The following is a 13108-nucleotide window of genomic DNA, read 5'->3' as shown; positions in this document are numbered from 1 at the left end:
GATTAGTCGGAAGATGACGTACCATGTGCTACGCTGACGTCGCATGCAGAGCGTGTATAAGCAGTGACTGTGCTTTCAACCACCTATAGTGACCGTACGACCCTCTCCGAGATTCAGGCTTATCTGATTGCGTGTAAACGGAACAGCGTGCAACAGCGCATTTATGATTTCTTCAAGCCTACTGCCGCGCCAGAATAAGTGCGTGGAAATCAAGGATTTTTCTTTTCTTAATCTGCTTCTTCGGACACCTGTTTATTCGGACATTTCCGCAGTCCCCGTGAGGTCCGAATAAACAGTTGGCAACTGTACAGCCTTGTGCTACAGCAACGCCTTGTCTTCAGTGGGTTTCTGTTTCGGAGTTCGTGTCGCCACTCCAGGTCATCACTGCCTTCGTCAGATGGTCAACACACACTGCACTCGCACGCTTCGCTCATCATCTGTAGTTTTGTTTTGAAAACAAAACTAGAGCAAAACCCTGTTAATTCGAATTTTACAGGACTGGAGAAAATGTCCGAATTAACCGAAAGTTGAATTAACGAGGTTTCGACAATAATAACTAAAAAAAAGCCTAAAATGTCAACATACCTTTACTTCATGAAATAACTGGTTATTGTTGCTTGTTGCGCGCGAGAAATTTCCGCGGAAAGCACAGTTTTTCGGAGTTCTTGTAGGTGGTGCAGTCCGTGCAGACTGTCGGGGGAAACGACACTGATGTCCTCCAAAACTTTAGGGCATCATCGGCCTCTTTAGCAGTGCGGTGCAGCACTTCACACGCATCCATGAGGGGCGCATTTTTGCTATTAGAGTCGGGCTCTTCGTCGCCTAGTACATTCAGTGTTTCGTCGTCGTTGAGGCGACTGGCAACAGCAACATCACTATCAATGTGGATGTATTCATCCAGCGGGATGTTCGGAGGCAGAAGTTTGCCGAAGCAACTGTCATCTTCGTCAGCGTTTTGGTTAATGTCTCCATGCCCGGCTTCCAAAGAATCACCGTCATGGACAAAGCCGCTGTGTCGGAAGCAGTTTGCAATTACTGCGGGCGGCGTGTTGCTCCACACATGTGCCACCATGTGCACTGCACTGTGTAGAGTTACATCATATTTTTTCTTTGCCTCCATACAGAGCAACATGTGCTTAAGCACTTGTCTTCTGTATCGGCCTTTCACATACTGAATAATTCCCTGATCCAGAGGCTGCAGGGAAGCCGTTGTGTTAGGCGGCAAAAAAAAAAGCAGCTGTATGTTTGTCTGCCCCGACACATTATTCTGCACACACAGTTATCTAGAACAATTAGAGCTTTGCGCGATTTTGCACAGAAGCGGCGGTCCAGTTTGCGCAGCCGGGCCTGAAATATTGCTGAGGTCATCCACGCCTTTTGATTCGAGCGATGGTCTACGGGAAGTTTCTTTATGCTTTTGAAGCATCTCGGCTTATTCTGTTTTGCCGATTATCAATAGCGGTAGCCGCTCCGTGCCAGTCATGTTGGCAGCCAGCAAAACTGTTATTCTGCTCTTGCTTCATTTACTGCCAACGCAAGGGTCCCCCTTAAATGTGATGCTTTTATCCGGCAGGGCTTTGTAGAAGAGGGCCGTCTCATCTGCGTTAAAAATGTCGCAGGCATCATAATCGGCTAGGCGTGCGGGTAATCCGGCCCTCCAATCTTCGACAACGCTTTCATTCACAGCCCCTTTCTCGCCGCACACGCTTCGGAAGACCAGGCCGTGTCTTTTCTTGAATCGGGCGATCCAGCCTTCCGATGCCTTGAACTCTTCGATGCTGAGCTTCAGCGCATACTTTTCAGCCTGTGCACAGATAAGGGGGCCACTAAAAGGCAGCTGTGCGTCACGCGAGTCGACAATCCATCTTAACAACGCTTCTTCAAGTTTTGGGTCCACTGCCGTTCGCAGTCTCTTCGTGTTGTCAGCGAACTTGTCGCTGTCGTACGCCTGAAGAATCTCTGCTTCATTTTTAATGTACGTGCTGAGTATGCTTCTTTTCACGTTGAATTTATTCATTATGACCTGCCGAGGCACCCCTGCTTTCATGGCTTTCAATATTTCTACTTTCGCTGCCGAATCCTTCGCCTCATACTTCGCCTGCTTCGGTGGGGCACGAGAGCACATGGTGGCGCACTTGCGTGGCGTGGCTAGGCGCGGCAAGGAAGCGATGGGTACACCCACGATGTCAAGAAAAAACAAACTATAAATGGAAAAATGAAAAGCGCAAACAAAATTTAACACACACAGAAAAAGAAAGTTCCACCATCCTTGCACATGCACCTGACTCAAACATGATAAAAACGACATGATAAACATGATAAAAACGACAACGAAAAAAAACTGCACTACTCCGCAACCACACAACTGCACAGGCAAAAGACGTCGGAAATGGCGGACAGCAATACAAAGAAAAAAAAACAGGTATGTATAGGTTAGGGTTGCTAGCATAGACCGATAACTACCGTGCCGTAGCGATGCAGAGGTAGTGCCAAGCGCCAAAAGCGACTGCAAAACCAGAAGTACGTCATTGATGCCATGCTTTTTGAGACGTAGGTTTGTCTATAATGTAGCAATAAAATTAACTTGGCGGCCTTGACGTATTTCCAGCCTTTCAGCACTCCCAGCACATGCAAGCATGGCCTTTGAGATCAGCACACGCTAATCAGAGACGCCATCGCTGGCGGTGCGATTTGAACACCCCCTAGTGCCACCCGATCCTATATGCCTCACGTGCCTCTGAGCTACGTGAACTGCCCGAATGAACCGAAGTACGACCAAATATGTCCGAATTAACGGGAGTTTCGTGCCATCGGGTTATGTACACGTTTGACGGGACCAGACGGCGCGTCTGGATTAACCGAATTTCTGAATTAATCAGGTTTTACTGTACAACCAAGTTTCCAACACAATTCATCTCAGCACACATATTCAATGCCTCTGGAAACAGAGGCGCATGCAGTCTTTCCAGAGTAGCAGTGCCTGCTATGTATGAAATGAAGTGCATTTAGGTTTAAGTGCACAACAGCTTCGCTGGAAAAGCTAATCAAGAAGTAAACGAAAGCTGACCTTGCACGGGCTGTCGCTTGCAATCCGTTCCACCTCCTCGGGTGAGGTGGCAGCTAGCAGGCCTTTAAGGTTGCAGATGGTGCCACCTGGGTTGCGAGCCATCTCGCTTTTGGCGGCCAGTCCCACTGACTGCAAGAGGAAGGAGGGCACACGCATGTGTGATGGCAACAGGCTGAAACCGCGTCCAAACGTGCTGGCTGACTAGAAAGTTAGAAATGCCCATGTATCAAACCACAACATCCTGCAGCACAAACTGTTTCCACAATTCACCTGTTGTCAGAAGCTCGGCATGGAATAAAACTGCGACGAAATCAGTAGAAGAATGTAATTGGGGCTACTTTATTTATTTACCCTCAAGGCCGATGGCATTACAGAGGGAAGTGAAAAAAAAATACAATCATAAAGAGAACAACAAGATACAGTGAGTTACAATAACAATTTCAAGCAGGCATGAACTTAAACAATGGTGGTTAGTGCCTTGCGAAAACGTTGGTTATCAATGATTGATGCAATGTTAGCAGGAAGGTGGTTCCACTCGATTGCTGTGTGTGGAGGAAAAGATTCAGAAAATGTTTTTGTTTTACAAAATCAAATACCTACCTTACAGCGATGATCAATGCGATCGGACATATATTGCAGTGCTAGAATAAATTTGTTGTGAAGAATGGTATGGTAGTACATGTTGCGAGATAAATTCAAACGGCTAAGTCTTCTACGCGTAGCTAGAGACGGAAGGGAAAGGCTGGCTGTCATGGTTGTTATGTTAGCAGTGCAATTGTAGTTAGAGAGAATGAAACGAGTCGAGTTATTCTGAACAAGTTCGAGGGCAGTGATTAATTTTACGTGCATAGGATCCCAGACAAAAGCAGCGTATTCAAACTTTGGTCGTACTAAGGTTTTGTAAACTGTTGGTTTAACTGAATCGAGATGCTTGCACAATACCACCATTGTGCTCATTTCCGTTAGTGGTGAGGGTACAGCAGTTCAAGAAAGAGAGAGTGTGTGAATTTAAGAAGACAAAGCAATGCCACCACGGACTTTGATGCAGCTTTGTTTGTGCGAGACGCGAAAAATGCAAGCCCGCCAAGGAATCAGTTCAAAATATATGCTGATCAAATTTTTCAGATATGAATCCAATACAAACATGGGGCATGCAATCAAAATGAAATAGTAAAAATGAAGATGCACATATTTACAGCAGGAGTAATTCTCTTGGTAAAATTAAGTACCACGCTTGTACTGACTAATGCAAAGAAAGAAAGCTGCCTATCAGGGACAACCATGACCAGTTTTAAACAACCAATCCCTAATTGTTACTTAAAGAACTGCATGACTAGTCTCTAAAATTCTTTAGAGCCTGGTTTCCAAACCTTTCCAAGGAAAGAATGCCTTTCTAATTGAATGGATTAATTACAGTTGCATTCAGCTGGAATAAAATGACAAATGGCAAGCTACAAGCAAAACTACACGGCTGTCTTGTAGGCTTCCACTGTAAAACTGAAAGCAAGGCTTGCATAACCCATTCTGCTTCTGCATTGGTGCTTTCACTTCTGATAATCTGCAATACTTTGTTTAACAGACAAGGCACAGTAATCAGATTTTAGCAGTCAGTTGTAAAAATATTCGGTTCCACTTTATATTTGAAACTACCAAATTGTTAGTGTGTAATATTCTATTCATATTTAAAACCTCCAATATTGGCCACCCCTACTATGTTACACATAATAAGAAAGCAGATCTTAAACATATGTAGACGGCTAGTGAGGGCACCATAGAGTTTCCTACAAAAATTACTAGTACAGGGAACTCTGGCGCTAGTGTCTACGGGAGCTGCAATGGGAGCGGTTGTCCCAGCATGGGAATTATGGGAAAAACATGGATTTGCCTAAACTTCGTCCTTTTGGCTTCAAACGGCTTTGTGACTTTGTAAACTCGTCATTTTCAACAGTATATTGCGCAATAAATAATTAAATAAACATCATTAAAATTGCCCAACGGCAGGATTCGAAAACAGGGACTCTAGCACAGAAGCCTGATATAGAAACCATTAAGCCACGGATGCATGTATTGACAAGCGAATGAAACACCCTTATGAATTTATCGCGGGCATGCCAGTGCCTTGCGACGCTTGGCGCATTTCGACTTGGCCACCTGGACAAGCTCAATCGTTGCAAATAATAGCAATTGTACGCGTTTTCGGCGTCTTCTGCACTTCGAAGAATATAGATTGCGCTGAAATATACAACAATAAGATTTATATAGCGTACTATACAAAGCCACAAGAACATCTGAATCCACAAGCACAAAGATAAGACAAATCCACGTACTTCCCATCATTCCCATGGTAGGACAACGACTGCAGCACCAGAGTTCCCTCTAGTAATTTTTGTAGGAAACTCTATGGAAGGCACAACACTTAAAGGAGTCCTGCAACACTTTTTATCGAACGCATTGAAAACATTGCACACGAAATGACCCATTTCTTTAAACGTTTAGCAGCAAAAAATATTTGAAAGCGTTCAGTTAGAAGCAGAGTTATTGTCGTTCAAAGATGGCCCTTCATCCTCCCTGTGGTGCTTCTCCTCCTTCTTCACCAGCTTGCACAATGGAGGCAACGGCTTAGCGGGGTGGTACCCGCAACACTCTGCCCACTCGATGTCACGGCTTAAATGTGTTTGGGTGTTCCTATAGGTGCCACTATTTCCGGCCTTCGACAAGCTAAACTCGCAGGGTGTTTCTCACCTTATGGTTGGTACAGAGCTTATATCCTGCAACTGCGAGCACTGTCACTCTAGCACTTTGTGCGGCAAGTTCTTCAAAGAAGTTAGAGTAACATATTCTCCGTGGTTGACGCGCACTGTGCCAGTGGCCGAGTGGGCTTGGTTGTGTTGTCAATGTGACGACGGACTTCATTTCGCATCGGCCACTAAAGCACTTGGCTGCTGACAAAAAATAAATAAATGTGCCCATGCTTCAAGCAGCGAAATGATGCTGCTTGAAGCCCAGCTGCATGATGCTCTCTAACCAGCACTGTCAAAGCTGTGAGTCTAGCAGCAACCAGTGCAGTGTGCTTTTATCAATCTCAGCGCTTTTTTTGCAGCAAACAGCTACACAGCGACGATGTAGTCTTCCATTTATTTTCATCTAATGACTTGCAAAGCACGGTGTACACAAATGATAAAACTGAGTACACAAAAACTGTCACGATCGATCTGCGCATCTGCTTTCCTTCAAGTGAGCCTATGCGAGCACAAATTCTACAAGATAGACAAAGACGTACTAGAATGCGCCAACGCGTACTGCGGTAGCAGTCACAAAGGTTCAGTGACACCACAATTTCGCACATGGCAAGAAGCGCCACAACTTCAGCAGATGATGACTGCCAATCACTGGAAGTACAAAAGTGAACCTTTATGTCAGTGCTTTGAGCGTAGTGGTATTTCTTAATTTTTAAATACATAAGGCATCGCGAACAGCGTTACCATTCAAGAAACTTTAGTGAGCCTTGATAAAGTTACCATTGCTTGTGACATTTTCGCACATGTGGCTGTCATACGAGAGCACCATGGTGACATCATGAGCACTTTCCATGGCGGGGGTTAGAAGGAGCCGTAGGGAAAGCGTGCCCAATCATTACAGCTAGATTATGTCTTTCCCGCTGCATAGAATTGATTAATATTTGGCTGAGGTGTTCACAGAAGCACTGTTTCATGTTTAATACTAATTATTTACCGGGCTAAAAGAGTGCTGCAGGGCCCCTTCAAAGGAACAATGACATGAAAATTTTGTCCAGGTTTTATTATTTTATTAGATAGCTCTCAACTGTGTCCACTTCAGAGTGCCTACCAAGCACTGTGTGGCTTCAGATGTGCATGAGGAGACTAGTATTCCCATAGCTGAAATCTGATGTTGTGGTATCATGGTGCCAGACACCAAAGACATGCACGCACACACTACCACTATGCTATGCTCGGCGGGGTAAAAGGGGAGGGTGGGTCCACCTGCATTTCCAAGACAAGTGCACAATTGGACGGGCCCATTTGGCAGCTCTTTGGAGACACAGCCATTGTATGGCATTCAACCACGGCACCAGAATGACTGGCATGCTCTTCGGTTGCTTGCAATATATTGTGACAACCACCTCCTGTTCTGATGGTGTGAACCACGTGTGAAGCTGTGTTGCACTTGGCATGCGTTTTGAGACTGTTGCACTGGAAGTTAATGTTTCAGTTACCTAAATATGGTGCTCTCAAGAAAGTGAGGTTTCTTATTGTAATGATGAAGCTGACAGCTACCCAATAAAGAGCAACAAAAGGCAGGATACAAAGCTTTCATGTGAGCACAATTGTGCCTTCTCGTTCCGTTCACCTCTCTCTGAATAAAGAATCACTATTATCATTATTGCAGCCTACACATGGTTGGTGTGTCTGCATGGAGCGCGTAACTAGCCGCATGGCAAACTAGCCCTAGAAGGTAGTTGGTACACATGGTCGCGATGCTTCTCAGTCAACAAAAAATCTACTTAAGCAATTCTAAAACACATTCGACCCAGTGATGAAAACAGCTGGACAGATAGGGTGCCAACTGTCTCCTCTGTTCCTGTCTAATAGTAGTAACGTACTAGCCTTCAGCAACTCTAACATAGTACTGTCAAAGAAAGACAGACAGTACTTGTGCAAACCACATTTTATGATGAAAGGGGTACTGACACTATTTTCAACTATTCATTTTTCTTGCATTACATGAAGCTCCTGTAACTCTAATCCCTAAAGAGAATAGAGACGAGCCTGAGAGTACCATAAACAATTCATTGTAATAGCCTGTCTACAGCCAGGTTCGGTTTCATTGCTACTGTGTTGCGACGCCTTGACATAGCATGTGGTGACGTGGGTGGAGGACATTGCAATGTTTTGACATCTTTCTCTGGCTTGTTTGGTTCTCCTTGGTGCTTAGCAAGGATTGACTTTTGGCTTTGTTGGTGTGACATCTCCGATATCATTTCTTTATTTCATTTGTTAAGCACAAGTAATTTCCCTTATGTTGTCCTTGGTTTCAGTGTCTGTTGGCTTCTTATGATATCTCTGATATAGTATTTTAGCGCGGCAACATTTTCACATGGACACATGAAGGGACACATAAGTGCTATCAGAATGCAACAGAATGTTTATTGGAAGCCGGATAGTGATGTATATGATAGCGATCATATATATAGTAATCCAGCTTACAATAAGTATGCTGCTGAAAGTTAGCGCTTGTGTGCTTCCCTTCCCGTGTCCGTGGGCAAAAGTTCCTGTACTAAAACACTATATCGAATTTGTCTGTGCTACTACTCACTGTGACAGCCGATGTAGTGGCGTAGCAAACAACCAAGAAGCAAGAGTCAAAATGTTGCTATGTCCTATCCTATGTCACCACATACAGTGTCATGACATCACAACACAGTAGAAACGAAACTGGCTGTGGAAAAGGCATTATGTTAACTATTTAAGGTTGCTTTACAGGTACCAAACCTTTGTTTAAATCAACAAAAGGAGAATAAAAAATAAATTGTCAGTACCCCTTTGGAGCCATGAGGCTCTAAGCAGTAAGGATTTTCGCTGCTGCAGATGCAGTGCTAAGTTTGCAACACAAGTTCCACGGCACTTTCCGAAGAGGATCAGCCTACAAGCAAAAGATAGAAGGTGCAACAATGTCCAACACAGAGAGAAGAGACATTAACCAACCTTCTCTCCATTTGAGAATGCAATAACTGCAGGGGTGACTCGATCACCAGAGTCATTGGTGACAGCGTCCGTGTTGCCATCCTGCAATGGAAGCGGAACAACTTGTAAAAACATAACACGCACACCCCTGATGATAAAAGCGAATTCAGTATCAGTTACCCCTTTGCCACTGAGCTCATTTCATTCATCATACACTAATCCAGGGCTGTAGAAACGAAGTTGAGAACACAGGCACAGAACCGCAGTTTGAGTGCCACTGTGCAGCAGTTTACACCCGACTGGTCGAAATCAAGCACTCGGAACACATTTGACTAGTTCAGTGCACTCGGAGGAGCTCTCACCATTGAGCTTGTAGTGCAACAAAGCTCTGAGAAGATATTACGACCATGTGGCTTCTCTGATTGCTTTGGGAGCAGTTTAACTTTTAGCTCAGGCAGCTTGTCTCTGGTTCCAACACATACGACACTGCGTGTGCTTCAACCAATGAGACAAGACAGTCTGGTCATGGTTCCCTGCAACACCACCAAATGGTGTTGCCCTCCATGCATCACCAATGGTGGGAAACACCAGCTGCACCTGCAGTATCCTGGAAGTTGTTGTACGATCCCTATCAACAGTGCATGCGCAGCATGTGCATGGTGAGTTAGAGGTTCTTTGGAGTCGACACCAAGTGCATTTAATTGCAAAAACAACAAAGCGAAGTGGACGCTCCACCAACGCTACGTTCGAGTGCCTAGTGGCAGAGCACACCAACTTTGCTCACAGTCTCCAGAGAAGCAGAGTTTGTTTGGTACTCAAGATCGAGTACAAGAATGCCCAACCAGCACAACTGCCTGGTGCTTAAACATTCCCGTTACACACTCGTAACCAACTTGTGAGTTCTTGCACTCTGCCCACATCAGGATGTGGCTGCTGTGGCTAGGAGTCCAGCCTGCGACCTTGCGCTCAGCAGCAAAATGCCATGGTGACCGAGCCCCCACGGCGGGCACATGGGGCTACGAGACATACTGAAGTGGAGGGCTGTGGATTTATTTCGTACATGGAAATGGCAACTCCTTTTCACAGTTTTCAACCAAGTTTCTGTTTCAGTCCCGTTCAAAATGTCCTCTGCTAGCCGAGAGTACCAAATTGGGCTAGTTGGTTTGTGGACACCCCGGTGAACAGTGCAGACAACAGGATGTCTTTCTTTCTTGTACTGTTGTTTGTGCTCTTCCTCAAAATACTCTGCTGGCCACTTCTGTGCTTATGTACCCAGCAGTTTCCATGAACAAGTGCCAGTGTGGAAGCTCCTAGCAATTTAACATTGACTAGTTGGATATTACAAGTGTTCTCCTTGATGTGCAAGTTACAGTGGTACAGCAAACCTTTCTTTGCCTGTTCCACTGGGTTTGGTCTGGTTGGGGTCGGCACCTCTCTAGATGCATTTGTGGGTATATATACAAAGTTTATATGTGCAATGAGTGCAAGCTCCAGCAAATTATCTTAGTGTAGCCATATGTGCTGGCTGACAAAATGTACCAGTGGGCACACTTTCGTGCTGTGCAACAAAATAAATGAAAGATGTTCCCTCAGTACAGCTTTCAAACAGAATGCCTGCTCAGAGTTATCTTTAAAGCAGACAGACTTGTTAATGGAATTGCACATTATATTCAATGGCTATGTGCAACTGTGGCATGAGAGGCATGGAATCCTCAAATGTGGCAGGACATGCATCATACTTCTCTGCACACACACCTGTCTTCAATATTCTTCCCTAGACAAGCATCGTACATCACCTTCATTCTTGAGACATCACTGTGTAAACATCTCACACTGTGCATCCACCTGATTTTGTGTTTGCATTTTGGCACAGCTAATGAGTGGTGCAGTGCATAAATATAAAAATTGGAGGTGCTTAGAGTGACTGTTGAGGTATGCAAACAGAAACACTGCATGACACTACACACCACTTAGGATGATAGAAAACACAAATGTATGCATCACCATTGTAGAGCATTAGTTAACCACTTCACATAGATTCCAATATGTGTGTCACATCTGAATAATTTTTCTTTTACCTTTCATTGTCTTAACCCTTAATGTGGCAATGGTAACAACCAAACAAATACTGTTTGATGTACCTTTAATGCTGTGCATAATAAATCCAGCAGCACAGTGTCCAAAGCGGCTTCTTATAACTGTTTGCCAACCAAATGTATTTAACTGCTAACTCTATGAATTTTTTGTATTTGCTCCCCTATTATGTAATGCCCACGCACTTTAAGAGTAAAATAAATGATGAAGTAATAACATTAATTCAATTTCTTAAATGTGGCCATTTTTAAACTATAGTGTAATCATTTTGACATCGCCATTAAAGCAGAAAATACCGAGGAATGCATTAATAATTTGGTTCTAAAGCGACTTTTCATTTGAAGTAAACTTCCAAGTTTTTGACGGACGCTCTGAACTTGCTTCGATACCGCTCAGGCTGCAGACAATGAGTTTCCTTCGCGAGATAAACCGGATTGATAAACGTATCAGGCCGATACCCGAAGTATAACTTTAGTGCGAGCGGCATTCGCGACGTATCACAACATGAGAGCCGGAAAGAATAACTCCTTCGTAATCGCGAGATACGTGAGGAAAGGCTTGTAAATACAGAAATATTGGCCGCAAAGACGCGCTTCTCACTTGCAGAGCGGCGAATATGTCGAGTGGTTTCAATGCCGCTGTATAAAGAAGCACGGACACTTTCGGAAGAGGTGAACCTGAGCGATGTGACACAGTGCACGACGCTGCCACAGGACAAGGCGTCAGCTTACCGCTGATAATCGCGGCATGAAAGCAAAGCGCGGCGTAGCTACAGTGATCATCAGTACCAGGATTTCAATCGCGCTGTGAAACACGCTTGCGCGGTAACATGCGGTCCTTACGCTACGATAAGTCAAGATGGGACGGAGCTGCCACGATCACGAAACCACGATGTGCACAGCCGTTGACAGCGCGGGAAGTGCGATGCGATAGCGTTGCATCACGGAGGACCGCCACTGCCAGCACCGGGTGAATGACAGCGATGCAGCGGCCCGCTAAACACATGCGGGACACACGACGAGGCGGGCAACGTGCACGCGACTGACGCGAGGCGTCTCGCCCTACGCGCACGACGGGGGTCGCAGTTCGCGATTTCATTCGAAGCTACGGTGAGGTGGGAACGTCTCGCCGGTGAATAACGACCCCGCTCGGGCGTACTTACCTTGTGAATCGCCAGGCAAAGGTTGGTATTGCCGAAATAGAGCCCAAACGAGGCCGCCATGCTTGCGATTCAAAGATGCGCCCGAAGCGACGCCGAGTGGCCCAATCGGATAGCGAACGCGACATAAAACAAAATTAATTTTAAACGTAAAAATACAATCAGTAAAGAAACTGAAGCCTTTCTAAAAATTTTTATTAAGCACGACTACTTTGTGTTTGCAAAAGTAGCTTTGCAACGTTACTTTTCTATTTAAGAAGTTATGTTACGTGCTCTAAAACTATTGTTTATATACAAAATAGAAGTCAAAGTTGTGCAGTAGTATTTTTAAATTACAATAAATAACCTTAATTTGTTTATTGTGCTTCCATACTAGAACTCTCGCGGAAATTGTTGTAAGTAAAGCTTTAGAGTGCTTTTGACATGTTGCCTGCATAGAGTTTGCTTATAGTGCCTAGAATATACTGGCTAGTGTGCCGTCCGCGGCCTCCCGGGTGGCACCGGATGCAATGAATGCCGGCGGCTGCCGCTAGGAGCGCTGCAATGCAGGTGGGTGCCGCGGCACCATCCGGTCATCGTGGACCGCCGTGTTCCCACCGCATCGGCAAGCGGGCTGTTGCGCTTTTTGTTTTTATTAAGCTGTAGCAGCAGCACAGTTCAAATGAGGGCAGCTGATTTATAAAGCGTGGTTTGTTTTAAGAACAACAGGCTTCTCTAGCGCTTGTCGCTTGTGTGAAAAGCGTGTGCTATCTCAGCTCAGCTTCGAGCGGGGAACCTGATGTGTTTCTATGCTGGCGAAGAGAAAACGTAATTTTTAAGGCAAATGCCTTAGATCTCCATGTTCCAAGGCCGTTTTGCGAGGTACAGAACACATCACACGATCTAAGGAAGGTCAGAAACGAACCAAAGCATGTCCAGCCGTGTATAAGAGATGCTAAATTATTAGCAAATTTAATTATTGATTATAGTGATTGGATTAAGGGGTATTAGCTAGGTTGAATTAGGGGGATTAAGGTGTATTAATTAAGGAGGATTAAGGTGGATGAAGGAGGACTAGGGTGCATTAAGGTGAATTATAGTAGGCTT

The 13108-nt window shown here is 44.9% G+C and overlaps 1 protein-coding gene across 1 annotated transcript in view; it reads right to left on the bottom strand.

The window, feature by feature from the left end:
• LOC126528481 (heat shock 70 kDa protein 14-like) overlaps nt 1-12128 on the bottom strand; it is a 63161-nt gene extending 51033 nt beyond the window's left edge. Inside the window, exons 1-3 of the mRNA XM_050176359.3 lie at nt 12026-12128; nt 8791-8871; nt 3068-3196 (exon numbers count right to left, since the gene is read on the bottom strand). Coding sequence (XP_050032316.2) covers nt 3068-3196; nt 8791-8871; nt 12026-12085 — 270 coding nt within the window. The 5' untranslated portion in view covers nt 12086-12128. The remainder of the gene's footprint in view (nt 1-3067; nt 3197-8790; nt 8872-12025) is intronic.
• Nucleotides 12129-13108: the final 980 nt, after the last annotated feature.

This window comes from Dermacentor andersoni, chromosome 9, assembly GCF_023375885.2.
Source record: "Dermacentor andersoni chromosome 9, qqDerAnde1_hic_scaffold, whole genome shotgun sequence".
Taxonomy (NCBI): Eukaryota; Metazoa; Arthropoda; class Arachnida; order Ixodida; family Ixodidae; genus Dermacentor; species Dermacentor andersoni.
This window is presented reverse-complemented; position numbering and strand designations above follow the sequence as displayed.